At 37.4% G+C, this 23,691-nt stretch overlaps 1 protein-coding gene across 1 annotated transcript; it reads left to right on the top strand.

Moving 5' to 3' along the window:
• LOC100892379 lies at window positions 1–22,001 on the top strand. Its single transcript, XM_003728930.3, has 6 exons — window positions 1–683; window positions 6,600–6,860; window positions 17,764–17,990; window positions 18,956–19,068; window positions 19,571–19,877; window positions 20,445–22,001. The coding sequence occupies exons 2-6, from the start codon at window positions 6,676–6,678 to the stop codon at window positions 20,738–20,740; spliced, it is 1,128 nt and encodes a 375-aa protein (XP_003728978.1). The 5' UTR covers window positions 1–683; window positions 6,600–6,675; the 3' UTR covers window positions 20,741–22,001.
• Window positions 22,002–23,691: the final 1,690 nt, after the last annotated feature.

Raw genomic sequence — 23,691 nt, 5'->3', positions numbered from 1 at the left:
GAAGCTGACAAGGCACCCTCTTTTATTCTTTGGAACTCCTTCAAGGCCATTTAAAGCTTAAAGAAAACTTCCAAATGACTTCTGTCACTATTTAATAAAAATAAACCGTGGACGGACTTAGGCTTCGCGTTTAAATCATTCTGAACAAAAGCAGTTAGGGGGCATTACTCTTTCAGGGCGCCTTAGAGATTGTCCTGACAGTCGTGTTCTTAGCCAAGATTGGTCTGTCTTGGAGTAGCCAGCCCATACTCTGACCATGCTCTGGCAGTGTGAGTGAGTTTTAAGAGCAAGGAGTAAACAAGAAGGCGAAGAAATACAGATGTCATTGTGCATGTTTGGTACGTGGAGGATTAGCAGAGATATCTGAATGGGAGCCGACTTTGAATTAAATCCATGTTGAGGAGATTACGTTGAAATCGTAGAAGTGATACACTTTTCTCAAGCACACACACTTGAAAAGGAATCTCCGTTGCTGATGCGTTGTCCTCCATCGTTTCTTCTGGAAAAAAATAAGGAATAAGGAGAATATAAATTGCCATTAATTTTCTATCCAAGATTTCTTCTTCGCCCTAAATGAATCAACTATCTAGTATTCTATCTGCCAGCTGCAACAACGGTTCTAATTTGGATTACTCGAAAAACTACGACATAATAGTTGGACTAATTTAACTTCTTCGCATCTGGTAAGTGTTTGTACATATTTCCTTTCGGTAAAATTAAGAAAAGAACTGGAACAGAATGGAAGTGTGTCCTATTCATACTTCTTTTTCTTGATATTCAGAATTTGATGTTTAGAACCGGTTGATTAACCTAGTTCAACAAAACATGGCTTTATTGTTCTTGTTGATCAGGGAGAATTTTATACACGGTAAATAGCCCCAAACAGTGGCAAGACTGGATTCCATTTGTGCAGTGTCAAACATCAAGAATGTACATATTGACAATGAATTTGCACATCTCAAAATGTTGTTAATTACTGAGAATTTGCTCTCAACGATTTTACAAGTAGTTGTCTGAGTAGTCTGAGTTATGCCTTTTGTAGTATGTTAAGTTGTAGTAAAGATTGCAGTTAAGTTTGTAAAGCGCTTAGAGAACTTTTTTGTTATTAAGCGCTTTATAATATTTGTTTATAATTATTACTATTATAGGCCTATTGATCGACAAGACGTCACATAAAGTCATATGTGATTTGTCAAATTTCTATCTTGATGTATCTATGTTTGTTCCGAAACACCCACTTTTACAAAAAAGATTTCTTAGTATACTAAATCGTTTGATTAGATTCTATGTCCACCCTTTCAGATTCAGATTCAGATTTTATTTCCGTTTCAAAACAAACAAAATATAAACAGACATAATATAATACAGTCAAATATAATATAAACAAAGTAAATTCAGTATTATGTAGAACAAAATTTAGTTGATAAGAAATATTGGCGGACAAAAAACCTGCTCTTTTTTTGTTCAGGGTTAGAAAATGGGAGAATGTGGCGTACCTTAGTTAAACACTCATATGTAAAATACCAGAATGCAATGCTGCTTGATCTAAACACTTGAGAAATGAGCAAAACAACTTCCCTAAGCACTTCAAGACACAAGCCCCTTCAATGGAACCCCAACCCACTGTAACAAACATTCAAGTTTGGAGGTTTGTCAGGTCTGGCGCTCGTAGCGTGGAGTATCTCGTTTCTTTGCATAGTGTGTTTAAATACTTGTCATAATAACGTGAGCAAATAAAACGAGTCGGAAGCCAATTAAAGAAAGAATAAAAAGCGGTTGGTTTAGAAGTACGCCAAGAGCTGATGTCATTATGGTCGCCTTGGTGTAGAGCAGGCGCATAAATAGCCACAAGACTTGCCTCGGTTTTATTGTCCCATTGCATGCCACAGACTATTTTACTTCGACGTCCTTATTTTCAAAATTGTCGTCTGAGGTATTATTTCTTTTAATCGAACAGTATAATGTATACGACGGTCAAATGGAGTTCAACATGTATTTTCCTTGGCGTGCTTTCTTTGACAAGGAATAGTAGCCGAGGTTTCAAAATGGAATCGAACATGAATTCATCATGGTCCTTCTCAAATATGTCAAGTGTCTTTTATGCACCTGTTTTCATTATGATAAATCATACATGATTTTTAAGATGAAATAGGATTTATTCAAGTAGTTACCAAAGATTGATGTAGTGACTCGTTAATTCAACTTCAAAATGAATGATACCCCCTCTCTCTCTCTCGATCCATGTGTGTCCTAATGTGTGCGTGTGTGCGTGTGTGCGTCTATCTCTCACAATATTCTTTCTCTTGCAATTTCTGTCTGTGGCTGTCTTTCTCTTATTTTTCTCTATACCCACCGCCCCCTTCCCTCTCCCCTCCCCATCCCCTTCTCTCTCTCTCTCTCTCTCTCTTGCTCATTCCCCCTATACATCTCTCTGCCTCATTCTCTTTCTCCCTTTTAGACCAATGTTATAAATATTTATGTATGTGGGGAGATTTGTGGTTGAGCCAAACGTTGTTCGAGAATTGATTCGGTCAGGTCATATCAAATCTATACTATATCAAATTGTATGATAGTGAGCAATGATAATTTCAACGATGTTTGCATTATGATAATCACGAAATATGAAATAAACCTTGCCCTCCGGCCAATGTAATCAAAATGATTGATGACGAAGTTGAAACTGTGACATGTTCTAAGCCTTTATCTTTATCGCCGGAATAAAAAAGAAATCATTCTTTTATAGAACATTGGTCCAATGAGACACCTGTCGGAATATAATTTTGCGAGTTTTCGTGTCTTCGCATGCCACATTTTAAGGCACAATTCTAGCGACATTTAGACTCAATTCTTTGTCCCTTTTCCTTTTTTAAAACCGTGATATTTTCATTGTAAACTTAAATAGAGGCAGCAAAGATAACCCTTGTATACGTTGGTAACCACTGTGAAGTTACTGTCATATACCACCTTTTGCTAACTATTATGAATAGTAATTATTTGTGGTTTACGTGCATGCGGTTACAAAAGATAGAGGCAGTAAAGTGTTTTTAATAAATTAATTAAGTGCATATTTAAAGCATAAATATCGTACTCGAATCAACGGTTTGCAACCTTTAAATAGCAGTATAATAGTTGAGTTTGGTAGAGGTTTTTTGTTTTTTAGTTACTATCGTTCGAAAGTGTACGTGAATACACAAACATAAACACACACACACTTACAAAAATAGAAGTGCCGTGCTTTAAACACATAGTACTTAGAACATTATCTAAACACTTTGTTAACCCCTCCTTCATCAAAATTAGTAGTAACAAGGAATGATGATTTCCTTTTGTAACAGCAGCATTAGTATATCAGAATACCCGTTGGTTGACAGCGAAAGGGTTAACCTTATGATGGAAGAAGTACAATCATTCAGTACTCAATCCACTCATGATCCACTTAGAAGTTTAAACTGTCACCATTACAGGAGAAAGAAATCATGTCCTTTATGTCAGTTGTTCCAGCTTGTCTTCTAAAATTTGTCGCGACGTTTCCCGCATTTGTCAGCATCCTCATTAACTCCTGGTCAATTCTCTTTTCCTGCTTCGGGAGCCATCATGTAAGCACTTTTAGTTTTACAAGAAAATGTTTCACGATCCCCGTGAATTTGATGAGTTTGTTCCTTTATAAAGTTATAGTGTGATCTAAAGTTAAAAAGTTATTTAGAATACTTAAAGTGGGAAGAGCATCTTTATTTTTTAAACTTTTAGTTCCAGATTGTGATTTGGTGTCCTTATAAAGAATTGTGTTTTACTTGTGACGTGTGGTCGGTGCTACGTGCTTTATAAACGTTCAAAAGTCTTTTTTAATCTTTTCAAAATTCTCCCCACCCCTCTCTTTTCTCCCTCCCTCTCTCTCTCTCTCTCTTTCTTCTCACCTGCTCTCTCTCTCTCTCTCTCTCTCTCTCTCTCTCTCTCTGTCTGTATGTCTCTCTCTCAGTCTCTCTCTCTCTCTTCCCTCTCTCTGAACCTCCCTCTGTTTCTCCTATCTGTCCTTACAAATACTTTTTCCGCACTTCCTCTCTCTCTATCTCTCTCTCTCTCTCTCTCTTCCAATCTTTTTCCTCTTTATTTGTTCACATTTCACTGTTAACAACTAAATGTTTATTCCATTAAAGTGGAAATAAATTGATTACTAGAAATTAGATATTAAAACAACTATCCTCCCATGTGGTTTATAATTCGCTCATTATTTTATTTGTACTGCAATAGAATAATCAGAGATTGAAATAACTTGCTGTATTATAAATTCACAAATTGAAAATGTCTCTTGCAAATGTACATACTTCAGTAACTTAAATCAATTTGTAACTTACTAAAGTAAGTAATCAGATTTTGTTTCAATCTATACGTGTGAGGGGCCTGTAGGCCTATAACAATGGTGATAATTGATTAGCCCTGAATGTTCACAAAGTTGGCTAAGTCATTTTTTTCTCTAGGATTGTGGGGCAGTAAGTTTAAAAGAGAAATAATGCAGCTGCACCACAAATGTCATGGAAGTCTTTTCAAGCTCTTTTCTGTCTCCAATTCCAAAATCTATCCGTGAAAAAAAAAGTTCTTTTATCAATAAGTCTTTAAAAGAATCATCAAAAATAATAACCCATATTGTGGTTGGTATGTTTGATAGAGTATTTCATGAACAGCCTTCCGTTTGCTGGAGCTATCATTATCTACCTACATTTCCAAACGTGAATTTTAAAAAAGCTGAAAAACACTTTACTTTTATTTTAATCACATCATAGGCCACGTAATCAAATTTAATGTATACGTCATATGCCAAGTGCCTCGTTACCAGTTATTTATTAAATTCTTTCATTCACACGTTACGAATAATTGTATTTTCAATAGACAAGATTGCGAATTGCATACACACATGTTACGTGTTGTTAGGAGCACGTGCCATAATGTTTATCCGACCTAGCAACACATGTATGCTATTCGCATTCTGACCATTGAGATACAATGACATAGCAAGTTCATGTAATAGCTCGTCGCTAGGTAAGCATGTGAATTTGAATATATTTTGAAAATGGTATATTCAATCGCATTCAATCAAAGTCGTCATTATTATACGTCAATGCCCATATACCAGTGCCTCATTTGAGAGCGCTCATCGGGCTGTATAGTGTGGAGACTGGGGTTGGGGATTAAGGGGGGGGGGGTCTGGAACTATTCCCGTCTGGTGAGCTCGATTTTTGTGAACTATGAATTTTTGCACGAATTAGTGAAATCTGAAAGTGACATGATCTTGGCAGGGGCCCAACATTATGCACGCCATTGGCGAATGTATACCAGGCGTTGGGTTGTATGGGGAAAGAATTTTAGACAACAATGGGCATAACTTGATAATGTGATAACCTTGTTGTATTTGCTTGACCCTACAAGATAAACGCTATGTATAGAAAAGTGTCAAGCATGGAAGTATATGTTCGCAATTTTCGAATCGATGGGTTATCAAATCGAAGAAATCACGAATATATTGATCTTATTCTTCAAATCAATTCAATTTCAATTCAAGAACACAACGAGCTTTTCTCTTCGTCTTATAATGTTCCAAATATACGAGACAGTCAATTGTACAATATCGACCAACAAACATATAATATCATCTTCTCCTATCTACTTCAGAGTAAACATGGCTGCGTATGCCTCTGTTTTACTCGTGCAGTTATTAGTAAACTTCGAAATGTTCATTGCGCTCAATGTTTTACCGTAATCATAGACCGACAGACAGAGCGCAGTTTGAAAATATTAATAAAATCCTCATTCTGGAGGGGGACGCCGAGACAATTATTTCTTAATCAAATTTGACATTGCATTGTCGTTATATGACGGAGCTCCCAGTGGATTGATATCGTAATAAATCTGAATTGTTCCAGGGCACCGGCAAAATCAAGGAGATACCAGCATTGTGATAACTCCTTGATTAAACACACACTGGCTTATGTTAATAAATGGTAATATTATTCTTCTCAACTCAAATTGGCAAGCTAACATTTGTATGATTATCAATAGAGGTAATAATTTAAATCACTATATGTATATGCAGAATTACCGTTTTTTTTCTTTCTAAAATCAGATATTCATGCATTCGAATTAACTCTCTATATACATGCGTTAGATTTGATTAGGATTTTGTGTCAGATATATTAATTTATGGGCCTATCATTATCAAAATCTTGTTTGTTTCTCGGAGAAAAAAAAAGAATGTTCACGTGCATGGCTAACCAAGGCCTTGAAATCACATGGCATATCATTCGTTGCTAGGTCGGATAGCGTTCAGGCAGGGCTTTATGCAATGCATATGGAGTCCTGGGTGGTCTATTGAGTTTATATTGAACATCATCGAGGTACCGCTTGGGCTAGCTGAGCTGGGAGGGCACGTGTACTATGGTGATGTGAAGATAGGACACAGGCACGTCAGGGTTGTCGAGTTATGACGAATAGAGAACCTTGTCGCGCTGGAAGAGAACCCGACTGACGCTTCGTGGTTGAATCATAAACGTCCACTGAAATGTAGTATATTCACATTTCAATATCCCATTTTTTATTTTGATCTACAGATGCCCATCAAACGGAATACTAACAAGGATTATACTTCACTGGGATTGTAGGAGCATTATTAGAGTGATTTTTAAGATGATTTCTCTTCGAATGTCGGCGTTGGGGTTCCTGAATGTTCGAATCTCGCTACTGTGTAAGCTGGCTCTCGTCTTACCCGTGGTCGCTGCCGTGCTCAACGAGCCAGGTTCCCTGATAGAAGAAGCTGTAACGGTCACCGAAGAGGGACTCAACCTCCTACCCGGAGAGTCTATGTCATCCAGGTAAGCTTAAATTAGGTCTTTCCAATGATTAAAAACAGTCTATTTTATGGCATTTTCGAATATAGTGTGTATGGGGATGGAGGAGCCGAGTTGTCTTTTCCTTTTTCTGTTATATCGGCGTATGCGACAAGCAGCCAACGATAAAATATTCCTTCATTTTAACATAACCTTGCATGTACTGACTTCAGAAATGCAGTCTGCACATTTACAAAGCCTAATGAATATCAACTTCAACATAATTAGGTCACCTCCCTTGTAATACGTGATGCTTATGATTGTAAAAACTCTAGCAATCAAACTGTATCATTTCTAAACAACTGAGGCAGATTTGACCTAAAATGATAATCAGTTTGACTCAAACGATAGATCATATTGAAGATGACACATTTTTGTTGTCATTAAAAGGTCAGTAGATAGCCGGAGTTTTGGCCAAAAAATAAACATACAGGGTTAATGCGTTTTCTCGATACAAAACTTATCTTGCGAGTAATATGCGCTCTTTCGAGGGGAAGTCCTTATTGATTTCAAGTCAAACATTCTTTGCATTAAGCTTTATTTTCCAATCCATGAATCAACTATAAACATGGTGATTTAAATGACTTCCCACATCTGAAAATATACATTTTCCTCGAATCCTCGCAAAATAATGTCAACACGAATTGCGAAAGACCCAGCATAATGGAAAAATCTGAGAAATTGAGAGTCGGTTCGTGGATGCATGGAGGCTAGGTGGTTCCATCTGAGCGTTAATTGGATTTGAGAACATGAAGGGCGCAGGTTCGATGCTGAGACAATAATACGGTGCTAAATGTAACGAGAATATCATCAGATATTATTAAATTATTGACTCTTAAATAGATCACTATCAGCATGGATATTTAATTCAGAGCAATATTTTAACAAACCGACAAATTACCTGCATAAATATGTTCATACCTCATCACCTTGCGTCTCCAATTCACCTTTGTATACTTCATGTAATTAGTATTATACCCACAGAAAGTTACATAATATAGGCCTACATTAATCAATGGATCAGATGAGTAATGCTGGGGCCTGGGGATATCTCTTCTTTAATTTATAATCGACTGTCTAGCGGTGATAAATGATCCCATCTAGCACCCTTTTCTACCACCTCAGTGTTTATTCATACCATCATTGACGTGTAAACATCCACTCATACTCTTGTCACGCTTTTCGAGATACCGCAGCTCGATCTGTCTGCCGCTCTTTTTTCTTTCTTCTTCTTTTTCTTTTGTTGTTGTTGTTGCAATGTCAGCAGTGATGTTTGAAACCCAAATCATTCAAAGTCACTGCTCAGAAGATGTAATAGCCGTGACTACTTGCCCCCGCCCCCCCCCCCCAAAAAAAAAAATCAGACCTCCCTCCCTCTCTCTCTCTCTCTCTCTCTCTCTTTCTCTCTCTCTCTCTCTCTCACACACACACTCTCTCTCTCTCTCTCTCTCTCTCTCTCTCTCTCCTCTCTCTCTCTCTCTCTCTCCTTCCCCCTCCCTCTCTCTACATTTGAAACTCCTTGGGAATACACTTTGTGATTGTATATTCTTCTTCTTCTTACTCTTCTTCTTTTTCTTCACGTATATCTCCAAAGGATTAAGAGGACCATGCTCTTTCTCCTCCTAATTGGGACTCAAGCCTTTAGTGCAATTAATGCCCTTTATCTTGCAAATCTTTAAAATGACGAACATACAATATACATAAATTCAGATGAAACGTAAATTGAGATAAATTGAGATGGTTGAATGTCGATGGTTGACTTCACCAAAGATCGACAAAACTTCTAGATTCAAAACCAAACTTCCCTTCCCCATTCCGAACCCTTAATGATGAATCGTGCTCTTGTCATGGTGACCCATATAAACATTTGTAAAGCTCGATGAAGTCATCTGGATCATAATCCTTAGACCACCTCGACGGGACCTCAGTCAGATCAAATAAATTGGGCTAGAAATCCAAATATATTCATTCATATCTCAACTCGGGCGTGCCTGAGTCAGACTGATGCCCCAGAAATCCTACTTTCCACGATCAGAGCTAGAGGTACGTCTGCGCTAATAGGAGGAGGGGCTGTGGATGATTGAACCATGACAAGCCTATAACGAACAACATACCGGGCGCAGTCGGTTGTATGACAACGAATGAAAATATGTCTACCCATTTAGTTAAGTAGCAATATGAGGGGCGCAAACCCTAATTTTTCTCATTCAAATGACGCCCAATAAATAGAAATTATTTTTAAAAGAGCCAAAATAGAGGTATCTTTCATGTTCTACACCACTCGTCCTGTCGCTCTTGGTCACTCACATTTATAATACACACATAGTAAGCTCATGCCCCCCCCCCCCCGCCCCCCCCCCCCCCCCGTTAACTATACGCCACAAAACCCAATGTCATTTCCAATCTACTCAGTAAGTGGCTGGGCTAATATGGTCGCATTAAATTCATCGCTTTTATAAAAATGACTAACTCAACACGAACAGAAATGTATCCGTCATCCTCTGTGAACTGTATGTATCTGATAAATAATTAGATAATTCATTATTGTGAGTATTTTTTGTTGGGGTGGAAGTATTTTGTGATACAATCATTTTGAGCATTGTGTACAAAGAGTCTTTGCATTTATAGGCAAACTCGGACAAGGAGCTCGAAATCAGTTGGTGGGTGGTATTTCTCTGTTTGATTGCCCCAATTGTCGTACCAATCAAATGATTCTCGTGTCTCCAATCTGGACCGAATGAGGGAATATAGAATGAAGGTTGGAATACATCATCCCGCGTCCTTGGGAAAAATTCATACAATATTTCTGCTAATAATTATGATACGATATTATTGAAAACATAGACAAATTCAGACATTTACGTCGAAGGACAGACGACAAATTAAGATTATTTTTTTTCGAGTACCCCTAGCTGTCTGGCCGAGACTATACTCGTTCCTTGACCCGGATTCGCAGAACCTCTATTCTAAGGATGGTCTAAACTTATGAACCAATATCAAATAGATATCATGGACGTAATTAGGTTTCATCTGTTGTAAAATGACGCTCAATCGCCTTGCCCTTGGACGGCTAAACGTTATACCCATGCCCCCTTATTTTTCTTCTTCTTTTTAGGGGAAAGAGTCTTCGCGATCACAACGGGATTTTAATACACCTATTCTGTTATTGTTTTATTTTATATCTTTTCTTTTTGTTTTATTTTATTGTTTTTATTTATTTTTCTTCGACACAAAAGGCAGATTTTAGATCCTGATCATAGCTATTTCAAACCAGGAATATAAATTTTGACATGACTTTCATTTGAAACGAAATTGATAGTAATTGTATTGTATGTCTCAGGCGTAGAAAATCGATGATTTTGTAAATATAACATTTCACTTCATAAGGTACAGGTAAAAGTAATATCAACTTAAAGGGTAATCCAACCCTAGTAATAACTTAATTTGTATGAAGACAGAAAAAATAATTTAAAAAGAATGACGAAAGTTTGCGATAAAAAATAAGAAAGTTATGAATGTTTGAAATATGAGATCACTCAAATTGGCAGTTTTTGGTGACGTAGTCGCGATTAACTCTCCCGTTTGTCGTGTACAAAAATATGATAAATTTCTGTTTTCTCGTATTTGCATTCCTACTTGGGGCACTACTCTAAATATGTTATGGATAGCATATCAGTACAGGTCCTTTAAAAAGAATAGATCTTCCTGAGTCGTAGATTTTTGGAAAACAAAAAATTGAAATGTTAGTAATTTTGTTTGTTGGAACAGATGGGAAAGTTGTACGCCACTACATCACTGAGACATTACCGATTCAGCCAATTTAAAGAGCTCATACCTAAAAGGATATCAACTTCAACAAATTCAGAACTTTCTAATTGTTGTGTCCGATTTCATTCAAACTGTCAGTCTACGTTTCTGAATTTTCTTCTTTCCTCTAGTAGATTGTTATCAAGGTTGAATTTCCCTTTAAGATCCAAAAATGAGCTTAATTTGTAAGTACTCCATCTACAATGTTCGTTTTCTCCTGCCGCCTGCAGCGTGTACAGTGACGCCTCTCCGGGCCACATGTTGCCAAATGTTTTATTTCAACAAATGAGTTAGTCGACAGTTTAATTGAGAAAATAAAAGGTTAAGGTAACAATGACGTCATGTGATGAACCAGGATGACACCGCCACTGTCTCAGCAATTGTCTCCTGAAGATTTCAACCCTCGAATTAAGCCCTGGGTGTAAATTGCAAAGTAAATGTTTCCCAGGGGGATTTCCCGTAGACGGATATGCGTGTTAAGTAAATTACCGCTGTGGATAAAATGAATTATGCATAGGTAGCCTGAAGCAACTGTTTCTGATGAAGCTACATGATTTCATTTAGTTCTCTTCTTTCATAATTATCTTGTCCCTTTCACGATATGGTTTATCCTTTATATTTATTATAATGTGTGTAATTAAATTCCATCTCGGCTATCCTTGCTCTTCCTTTGTTTTTTTCTGTACCCTAGTTTAATACCCCCTTCTCTCCCCTCTCTCTCTCTTAATTTCTCTCTCTCTCTCTCTCTCTCTCTCTCTCTCTCTCTCTCTCTCTCTCTCTCTCTCTCTCTCTCTCTCCTTTTGATATTTTCGCATTCTATCTTTCTCTCTCAATGCACTTTGTTGCTCTCAATCGCCCCTTCTTACCTTCCTCCTACCTCTCTCCCTCTCCTTCTCCCCTCTCTCTCCATCCCTCTTTTAGCCATCTCTCACACCCCTATCATCAGCTCAACCCTCTGTATATAGCTCCCATCTCCGTTCCCATGCCCTAGCTCATTTACCCAATCTAGGGATCGACATGACCAGCTAAAAGTCTGGACACGAGATCCAGACACGGTCAAGGTCGCTATGACAACCTTCATAGTGATGTAAGTCAAGGGTGACTAAAGTCTGCATGATGACCTCAAACCTGTTCTTCTTCTTCAGTGTCGACCTCACCATTCAAACAGTGGTCATTATGTTGTACAAGATGTAAACGGAACAGTCCTTACAATAGTCGTCATTGGCATGGGTGGAATTGAGGGCGTGGCTCATTGTTTAAAGCCCCATTGATTCACCAGGTGTTAACAAATGCTTGATATCATCATGTACTCTACAACATCATTCCCTGTTAAGTGTCTCTGGCAGAAACAATCGCTTATGATAATAGGTTCAAGCACAAATACGAGGTCATGAAGTCAAATTTGCAATTGGATCACCGTGATTGATCCATTTGACTTCAAATTAATAGGGTTTATGGTTCGAATCCCATATCGATACCATATTCTCATAATATAGGCGAGGCACTTCATCCACAGTTGCCTCTCTCGCCTCGGGTGTATAATGGGAACAGAAACAAAGCTAAAGCATATTAGCAAGAATCTAGTTATTTTCTCAATTGACGTAATTATAAATATGCCCCATTTCGTAATAGCTACCACAGGAAGAGAGTATCTTGAACCATTGTGTTCTTTATCAGTAGACTGAAGAAAGAATAAAAACAAAAGAATTTAGAGTTTCTTAGTTAATACAATGTAAATTAACCGTAAGAGGTAATCAAGTGTTACATCGACCAATAAATGAAGTAAATTTCCGGATCCCCTCCCCATCTCCCAACAGGGATATTGAAGTATTTGTTTTGTTATTTTATATAACCAAGGAAATGTATTTATTTTTACAAAGTTAAGTTGCTCAGGGGTTCCTATTTAGATTGAAGTAATTTGTGAGGCATTTATGCTGGCGCGTCTGTCGGTATTTAATTTGATTGAGCCCTGTTTGAGTGGCGTATATTCGACCAAGAGTTCTCGCTGTTCTGCATGTGTGTGTTGATGATACATAAAAGCTGTAATTGGTATGATAGCTTTAAAGCCCATATGTAGCTTTGGTACGCTCTCAAAACTGTTTACTTTTTCCAGATTTCTTTGATTTTAGTTGATTTTAATTTAATAGTACTTTGATAAATCATTGCATTCCGTCCTGATCTTTACGCTCTTAAAACTCCGAATTTCTTGTTCTTCCTAAGCTCAATACTAAGGGGGGGGGGGGAGAAGAGCCTTAATTTACTCATGAAGGGCCTTCGCTGTGGAATGCTCTCCCTCAAGAAATTTTTAATAGCAGATCAGTTAATAACCTTATATCGTATCTGTTTAATTCGGTATAGGCCTTTATATAATTATTTAATCATTTTGTATGTTCTATCTTACACCCTTGTTTATAATGCAGATGTGTGAATTGAATTTCTCTTCTTCTTTTTGCGCCTTGATTATTCGCTTTCAAATGGATTCGGCACCTTACAAATCTCATATCACTATTATTATTATTATTATTATTATTATTATAAATAGCAAGATGATAATAATTCTAAGGTTTTGTAAAGTTTTACCTCTTTAAATGGAACATTGAACATGTGAAATGTGAACAAAATATATAGCTTACCTCTTGGGCTGGGATGCCAATTCCCGTGCGTGTGTAAAACCAACGGGGAGCTGTTTGTATATTGGTTTGAACAAAACTGTAGTTCCTTTCATATGTTAACACTCAAATTCATCGAAATCATGGATGAAATAAAGAAATTTGTGGCAATTATCTCTTCATTTGATGCAAGTGGAACCATATTAGACCATATCTAACGACATTTGATCCACATTGATTTCATTTTCCTACCAATTCTGTCATACATGAATGTTCACATTATGCATCATGCGAACCTAGTCTCAGCGTCTGGTGATGACGTAGCCATGGCAACATGCAGCGACAGAAAAGTCTGCAGATTAACCTGGCGCGTTTGATTCGTTTCCAGGATATCTCTCGTTATTCGGTGGTTTTAACACGAACATTCGTGCCAATTTCTGATGACTGCGTGCTCACCGATTCAATGCGTTTTGGAATCCCCTCACTCATCTGTACCGCAAATTACCCAGGGTATGATGTGTTGTGTTATTGTAAGATTACTGTCGTGACTATTGTTGTATTGGCTCCCAGCGGGCATTTTTCATTATAAGAACATTAAAAATAAATATGGCCCGCAATTGTGTCAGTCATCAATTATTAAAGATGAAGTTGAGTTCTGGTCATGCGATTGTATTGTGAAAGAAACGGTGTGGAACCGACCAGAAAAGGTTGATCATCTAGCATATAAGAATTTATGTGTATTGCAAGGTTCTGGAATCATCAAAATGATAAGAAATTTGGCCAAGTCTTGGTAAAGTTACAAACACTGTACACAGAAAGATGTATATGGGACTACACAGACACATGGCGTAAAAATCCGGCCCCGATTTTTACGATGTTACATGCATATTTAGAATATGAAGGCATTTGAAGAGCCATGTTTTTCAGGAGGCATGTCTTATCTGATGTTCTTCCACACTTGCATAATAAGAATGAGTAACGCTCACAAATCATTTTTCACCTCTTCCCAGAACTCAACCTTCTCTTTAAGCATTAAAAAAAGTGTATTAATCAGAGATGAAGCATTATATATTAGTATAAGGCAATTGTTTTATAATTAAGGTCGGAAATACCACAAAATTTATACGTGTTGTTTTCGTATTAGTTTCCCTAAACTTGAAATTTCCTTCATAGAGTAATAATTTTTGGTCTGTTAAGCTCATACCGTGCTACTTGACTTACTAATTGACCGCATTATATAGGCAATTAAACCTCACCCTCCCTCCCTACATGACGCTGATAAACAACACAAGATGTACGCGTGCATATGGCACTTACAAAAAAGTAACGAAAGAATAGGGCGGTGATCCCGGGGGTGGCCGGAAATTTTTTGAGAAAATGCATCAACCAAAAATAGAAGAGGCGCAAACTTTATAACCACCATGCAATGATACCAAACGTGTAAATTTACAATGAAAATGATATGTCTACCACCACCCTGGTCTACTGTCGAAATGGTCGATGGATCGACAGGGATGATAAGAAATACGGGGTACGGTATTACCCCTTTAATCATGATCAGCACACCCTTCCTTGCCAAGTTGTGTTGTTTCAGACATGGAATGAATGTTGTAGTAATTGATTGACTCCGAGAGGCAGGTGATCATCCTATCTGATGAATCAATGAATGATCCATGGCCCTGCATGAAGAAATACAGACAGATTAAACATGCTTTGGAAGGAAGGATATTACATTAATTGAGACATTATAGTATAGATCAGGGCCCCGTCTTGTAAAGAGCTGCGATTGATTCGAATCGATCTGAAGTCCCCCAATTAATCGTAACTTTGCGATTGATTGCAAGTTGATACCAATCGCAGGTTATAGGCGATTGATAGTCACTGATTTCAATCGCAAGTTTTATAAAGAGGGGCTCAGGACGTAAATCGAAATTAGAGGATAACTAATGATAGGTAGGGGAACTCGTCATGGGATGGTTGGCGTCGGAAACCATGAGGACATTGGATCGTGCCAAAGAGTTGTAGCACACACTCATTCTCAGTGTTTCCGCTGTAATATGGATGAGTTACAAGGTCACACCCTGGCCCTGATGACAAAAATCCCAAGTACAGTCAAACCTGCTTTAGTGACCACCTGTCTACAAAGACCACCTGTCTACAGAGACCACAGTTTTTGTTTCCCTTGAAAGTGGTTTCTCATTTAAATATGTACTAAAGGAACTTGTCTACAAAGACCATTTTTGTTTTTCCCTTGGGCTTTCACTATAGACAGGTTTGACTGTGTTTTAAAGGGATAATTGGCTGTTTTAAGATAACTACCAGCGTATATTTAACCACACCTTACATAATACAGTTGCGGATCTAATTCGTTCGGTTTGGTCATTGCAGGCGATAAGAATTAGTATTTCCAATTTACAGCCCCGCGTTACACTTCCGGGTTTTTTGCATACTCTTCCCTCCTTTTTCATTATAGGATTAGAATAAGTATTTACCGGGGAAAATCGAATACATACATTCGTCTCTTATGTCCTGTTATCAAGCAGTAGTTGTTTCCTTTTTAATCTCATTCGTAAATCCTGATTTGTATCTCCTTTGATGTCAGACGTTAATTCTACAGTGTCTTGTTTGTAATCAGAATGTTTGAATAGGCCTTTGATCAGTGGCTTTGGTGGTCTTCTTTTGATTGGTCCATCAGCGTCGCGTCTCCACCGGTCTAGACACCATCAAAAGAACCGTGTTCAAATCCCCGTGAATAATCCCCTTCCCCTCCTTAATTCCGCCCCTATTCTTAATCTCATTACAAGCCTCCCTCACTCCCCTTTCAGGAAAGAAAAGAGTGGTTTGTAGCAGAGAAGTCAAATTTGTGCAGGAAGATTAGTTGTGGTATATCCACGATTTATTGAATTGTAAGGTGTTCTTGAAAGGAGTACGTCTCATCCCCCAAAACACCTCCCTGCACTACCCAAAAAAAGAAAACCCCAAAAGTCGATGAACAAAGTGTTTATAGTGTCAGTCTTTCCTATAGCCGAACCGAAAATTTACTGACTGGATAAAGACTGGATGAAGGGATACATGCGATAGCAATGGCAATTATCATGATCAGGTGATGTGAGTCTGATGACGATGACGACAACGACGACGGTTAATATGACGAGGATGATGAGGATTATTGTACATCATATAACCCACATGTACCGACAATATAGTCGTCTATAACCAGTCTTAGTCTTCACATTTCATCATGATGTTCAATGTTCCATTTAAAGATGTGAAACTTCACAAAACCTTATAATTATTTTCATTTTGCTATTCGTAATAATAAAATAATCGAAAACACATTCTTCTCCTCTCTTGACTAGTTTGCCTCGCTACAAGTCTACCTGCCTGTATGTAAAGTCTAAATTAATACGCAATGTATATTGGGTTTTCCCCATTTTTACGGAAATTGTTGTTCTCTGTAAATGTCTGCTGTTCACATCATATAAATCCATCTATTTCCTTTAAATTCTGTAAATAATGAGACCTTTTTAGCGGGACACAGTCGACACACTCCCCGTTAAAATAACTGCTTTCTGTGCAGACACTGTTTTGACTGTGTGTGACAAAATCATGTTTATAAAGGGAAAAACTTTTCCTCTCGACACCCTGTTGCACTATGACAGGTAATAGTTCATTAACACACAATAGAGACTGCGAATCATGAAAACATTCAAGCGAACCGCATAATGAACCATGATTATTTCAATTGATTTAGGCCAGGAAATATTCAATCGAAGACAATTAAAAACAATTATGGGCGTACATGACCGTAATTTCATTCGCAGTTAACGGAAAGCTGAGCTGTGTGTGTGTACTCCGTGTGAAATCAAATTTTCTCAACAACAAAATGTGATTTTGAGATATTATTTCCTTTACAATTCAACCCCATTTCAACGGAAAGAAAGATTATGAGGGTGTACATAATGTTCACATTGCAATCGTCACTATGTAATTTTGCGAACATTTTTTCGCTTAACATAAACATAATTTAATTTTTATTTGGCGGAGAGGCCGGTGTATTACAGGCGTTTCATTTTTTGTTTTCATTTTCTTTCTAGAACCAATATTGACCCTCATTATTAGTATTATTATTTACATTATTATTTGTATTATTATATCATTTGTATCATTATTATTATTAAGCCTCTTATTATTATTATTATTACATATAACATTATTTTTAATTTCTTTCTAATCGTTCTCTTGTTTTCACTAACTAACATCCTGGGCATAACTAAACACGTTAAGGGAGATGAAATTTCAGATTATAAAAGTTTAATAGTAGCTGTCTATCCATCTATTAGAATTAATCGGAACATACCCGCAGCCAAGATCTCTTAATCCAATAAGATTTCTATTTATTTAAAATGAATAAACAACCATGACGTAATAAAGAGCTCACTTTCCTTTTTTTTCTTTTATGACGTCATCAGAGTCAAGCGAGAGTATACAAACAACCGAGCCGCCAGACGACGAGTCTTCAAGCAGACCGATCTCAACGGCGATGGCTTGGTGACCCGGAAGGAATACGTCATACGGAATGGAAACATGACCGAAGAGGAGCTCGACATCCTTTTCGGAGCTTTCGATGTCGATGGCGATCGTAGCTTGTCCCAGGATGAGTTCGTCAGGCACGGATTCTTGTGGGTCGTCGCTCAAGGTATGTGTTCTCATCATCGTCATCGTCATCGATCGCGTTGACGATGTCGCAAGCTATACAGTGGCGTATCCAGTTCATAAACAGTGGGAGGGGGATGTATGGGGATTGGCAGGGAGCATGCTCAGTCCCAAGACAGATTTTTAAAATATTTATATTTAAAAAATATTTGAGCAATTTCATGTGATGCCATCTGAACCCGTCCTTATTTTGCTGGACATGCCACTGGCACAACTTAACACATATGGATCTATATTAAGCATATTTAACAACATTAATCTGCGCTACAACTCTAACTTAAACTAAAAATATCAATCAGACCAAGTTATCTGACCAAATATCTAGATCAAAGCATTTGTGAATGAACTAAAATGGACGCTAACATCGCAAGAAAAGAAATATATTATCTTCATTTTTCAACATCCTATCCGTGCTGTAAACAAACAGTAAACCGTGCTTTAATGCAGACAAGACAATCAAAACCTAGAAAAGAGATAATTATTATGAAAATTGTTATGGGCATGCATTACAAAAATCTTGAAATGTTTTAGGATCGTTATGAATATTCATGAGCTACCCTGGGCAAATCCGCTGCGTACGAAGTCCGTAGATGGCGCCAGTGACTGCCTTGTGACGAGGAAGAACGACCCTCTTTCTTCGGTTCATGTCAGCGTCATCCAATATTCATTTAATAAAAAAAACTCTCTCTCTCTCTCTCTCTCTCTCTCTCTCTCTCTCCATTTAACAATGTTCTTTAATAATAAGATAATGTCATATTCAAGGACTTTGGAGTCGGCAATAATTCGGACAAAGCATTGATAAATTCCATAACTTATAAAATATGTTTGAATTGCATCGAAGCTCGTCCCAAGTTTGCTGGAATGTAAGGATTTCTCTGGATAGATGCAAATTGATGCGACTTAGAAATGTTTTTTCATTTATGTTCATGTTTACCCTTTTCTTGATAGAATGTGAGTTTGAAGCGATAAGACGTTGTGATGATGAGTTCGTGTACCTGATCCGTGCTGCCGACCCCGCTACTGTGGACAACCAACAAGGCATGCTCTGTAAAGCATTCCAGGTAATTGTCTTTATGCTTTTTCGACACCCTTTTCCATGTGTCTATTCCTTTCATTGTTTTTGTTTTTTCATGTTTCTAACCTACCTGACTCATTACCAATTATACCTCCTTCTCATCATCGAAATCTAGACTGGCCAGTGGATTTATTTGTTTGTATTGTTTTCGTTTGGTTTCGCCACTTCTCTTTTATATGTTACATGTTTATCGGTCAAGTTATAAAAAGAGATTGAAAACGAAAAATGTCCTGGGAAAAATTATCTAACTTTGTTTGCAATCATTATTTGAAAAGAAAGTTTCTGACATTAATCGGACTGATATCATTGATAAAGCTTTACTCTGTAGCTTTTAATGCGTTATTTAGACTTTTTTAAAGGCAATACTCTTGAAAGTGATGATGGTTTTGTTTTAATTCCGTATAATTTTTGGAAACTAACATACAGATTTAATTCAAGTCATGATATTAAACAGTTTGTTCTTCCTTGTCTATCTCTCTTTCACCCAGACCTATTTCGATTGCATCGAGCACGAGCAAGTCTCCTGCGACATCACATCCTACTCCCAAGCGGTAATCGACCTCATTGCCACCTACCGCACCGTACACTTCTGTCCCGATCTCGACTTCGGAGGGCTGATGTCGATGACGGACGATGGCGGTGACGACGATGATGATGATGATATGGTGGTTGATGACGGGAATGATCACACTGAGATGGAGCCATCAGAACTGTTGTCGTCTGTGCAGGACCAAGAGACCGATGAGGATGGCCATGAGGTCGTTGGTAACAGGCCTAAAAGGTCCCCTCGCTCAGGTCAGTTCAATCTACTTTTATCATAATTACATACCAACCATACCAACCAACCACATTGAATATTATTAGTGTAGACCTACACCTAGGCTATCTACTTAAACATTTGTTTCCATCTTTGATTTTAGTTTATATATACATTATAGTACCCATATTGACTATTCTAAATGGCTTGTATCTGTCTGTTTCTCTGAAGTAGACGAACAACCAGGATAATCAATGAAACAATATATCTTGATAGCCCTTTAATTGTGACACCCCCCCCCCCCCCTCATAATCGTGACTCTATAGAGGAGAAATAGACTTTCAGATGCATATTTTCGTTTTAATCTTGAATTTGTTGAAGACACAAACATATTTAATTAATTAATAGCTGTCCAGGGTGGAGGGTATCTACAGCATGAAAAGTGAAAATCATCAATCCTTCGAACCAAACTTATCAGGTTCATGAAGTTCTCTGCCGGAATAAAATAAATCAACCATCGGTAGTGTGAAAAACTATGGAGACAGTGTGGACACATGCAGTGAGCTCTAATTTATCTTCTATTTTCTTCTTCCTCTAATAAATAGAACGTCGACATCACTACGGCTCAAGGTTACCGTGGTGGAGTAGAGGGCTGGGGTCGCTGTTCGGCATGGGCAAGGACGATGGCAGCTGCTCGACATCGGCCCTGAAGTCGTGCACGGAATCGTTCAACGATGAGCTCAGAAGCTATGAGACCAAGGCAGATTTCTGTACGAGTCTGTCTGATTATCGACACTGTGTATCGAGACATGCAAGGCGATGTCAGGAATTTGAGCTGCTCGAAGTCGAGAATGGTTTGAGACAGTGGCTGCATCTTCACCATAAATTGGACTTATGCTGAGATGTCTGGGTTTGTCTGGACAGACAAAGATTGTTAAATTAATATGATATCCATGCATCAGTTCTTTTGAAATGTAATCTCAAAGTACGATTTGCGTTTTTGATGTTTTTTAACGATCATTATAATTTAATCATCATTCATAAAAGCTTTGAGTTTGAATTAAAATAGAATAAGAAGCCTCTTTGCAAATAATCAGACAATCTTTTCTATTGTTTAAATTTGAATTTTAAAAATACCATACTAATGATAAGAATGTCGACAAAAATGGTCGACTGACTTTAACTTTTCTTAAGTACAATTTGACTCTTTGTTTTAAGGAATAACAGAATAGTCCACCCATTTAATTTAAGCAGTATGTATTTCGTTTCAACGATTCAAATATAATGATGTTCTGGTTTGAAATAATAAGAACAATGATTTCAACAATCTATATCCAAGATATAATGACATTTAAAGAGACCAATTACTACTACATTGTATAAACTACATGTATATCCTAATTTATTTAGGCAGATCAGAGACGTCACGTACAGAATTTCAATCGCTTAACAGCATAAAACAATTTCGTTAACTTTTTAGTTCTCATGTATGTACTTAAAATGTGAAGAAATCTTTCCTTCTTTTTTTTTTCGTTCGTGTGTGTTCGATAAATTTGTTACTGAATATCCTGAGCTGCATAAAATGCGTCTTATTTTAATGTTCATTTTTTTGTACGTTGTATATTAAATGGTATACAGATTCAGTCGTTTTGTGATGATAAATTATGACGTCTACATTGTTTGAGTGATTAACGACTAATAGTATTCCTTGACGAATGATGATCCATCAAGTTATGCGGAGTTTGAAATAAATAACAAAAATGACTAACTTTTGTAAACTTGAATAAATACAGTAAATAATATTGACTGTACAAATTTTGACGTATTGTATCTTGTGATTAATGTCTACAATAATTTGCATGCTGAACTATGAGTAAGGGTAAGATGATTTTTTTTGGACGTATCTTATGTGATGATAGTTATTATAATTATTCAAGTATTGTTTAATTTTAACTACTGGAAACCCGAAGAGCAGGATGGCATATGAAAGTGTACATTGATGTGTTGAATAATGAATACAATGATGATTAGTTTTAATTCTCTGTTATTCTTATTGACCATAGTGTTGTGAACATTATACGACAATTATGTATGTTGGAACATTGGCATGAATAAAGGGGCTAAACTGGTGGCCATGCACGCATGTGCCCCAACCCGCCAAATTTGTCGTGCTCCCCGCTCAATCTGAGATTTTCGTTTTTCTTTGAGGGCACATGCCTTTTTATTTTTGAAAGCACACTATGTGTGCTCCCGGTCAAATACATTTTGATACAGCAGCCTTGTGAAATACTTCTGTTTAAATAGTAAGCCTCTTTATCGTGATACATTCGGAGGGGTAGTTAAATACCAACAGATAAAACAAAAATAGTGTCTATTGTTATTTATTACCTTATGTATTGGTGCTTTAAGCAACATGTTAAAGCCCCTCGTGTTGGGAGCCCCACAAATTTGATGGCAAAATTTCACTTAAATCAGAGGCTATAATGCGCAAGAGGATGTCATTTAAGACAAAGGTGTTTGAAGTCGAATATTTATGAAAGAATACAAAAATTTAGGTTTTCTGCATAACAGAAAACCCAAATTATGTATTCTTTTATCAATATTTGTCTTCAAACAGATTTGTTTGAGGGGAATTTTTGCAGCAGTGTGCAGGCGCGGATCCACGGGCGGGGAGGGGGGGGGGCGACGGGCTTGGCCCCCTGGCAAAAAAAAGATGATTTAGTGCTTACCCCCCCCCCCCCCCCACTTATCTCACGAATTGGGCAAAAAAAGTGCTCCATTTCAAATTTCAAGCCCCCTATTGGGAAATCCTGGATCCGCCCCTGTGTGTCCTAAATGACATCCTCTTTCACATTATGATACAAGTTAAGTGAAATTTTTGGCTCCCAACACAATCGACCGGATCAAGGTCTAAATGAGACGCCAGCATATAGGAGAACTGTGCACGCTGGGCTAACCAGGATAATGCACCCCCCCTTTCAATTTTCAATTAAATTGTGAATACAGTTTTACACCATTAGTGCAAACGCGTAATGTTACATTACTACCTGTATTTTGTGTTTTGTATTGATTTTTAATTTGATTTCTAGGTTTCGTGTTTTTGCGGATGTTTGGATAGTTTTGTAAAGATGAATGAAATTCGTTCAAAAAACGTGATCTCTCTAGTGATACATGGGCATAAGTCTGTGATATGTGTTTGTTTTCACCACTTGCTACATTTTGTATGAGTCGACAGCCTTGTTTAAGCTCATTAGCATCAGCGGGTGGGGGGGGGGGGTACGACGTAAATAGTTGTGTAGCTATTCATTACGACTACCATAGAGCCTATTTTGTTTTTCTAGTTTTCTTTGAGGTGTTCAAAACACATTTATTTTTAATGAATTGAGCTACATGTATCTATATTGTTGACTGTTTTGTTATGAATTAAAAACTGCCGTTGAAACTTCGTAAAATGTGGACTCATCGCTTTTTTTTCTTTCGTGCATTCTTTCGTTTTACATGTGTTTAAAAAATTGTTTATATGTAATTATGTACAATGTAACTGCTACTACTACTTACTAGTAATCAAATTAATATTAATAATACCAATCTTTGATACCGATAAGACTGATTTCCTTGAACCATCGACCCAGCCCTACTGCTTTTGTACGTTACTCGTTTGTAAATTCATTTTTACGGACTTGGCATTACCACAAAATCCCCTCCTGTCTGAAGTGTTCAAACTTCGAAATACATTCTAGAAAGTTCTGAAGAACTGTCTTGTCATAAACAATTTTTTGTGGGTACAGCAGGTCGATTAAACCATCTTCATAATACATACATGTACCGGTGTACTAGTATTTTATCATATGA

This window comes from Strongylocentrotus purpuratus, unplaced genomic scaffold, assembly GCF_000002235.5.
Source record: "Strongylocentrotus purpuratus isolate Spur 01 unplaced genomic scaffold, Spur_5.0 spur5_scaffold_8, whole genome shotgun sequence".
Lineage (NCBI taxonomy): Eukaryota > Metazoa > Echinodermata > Echinoidea > Camarodonta > Strongylocentrotidae > Strongylocentrotus > Strongylocentrotus purpuratus.
Note: the sequence above shows the minus strand (reverse complement) of the source record. Positions and strands in the feature narration are given on the sequence as shown.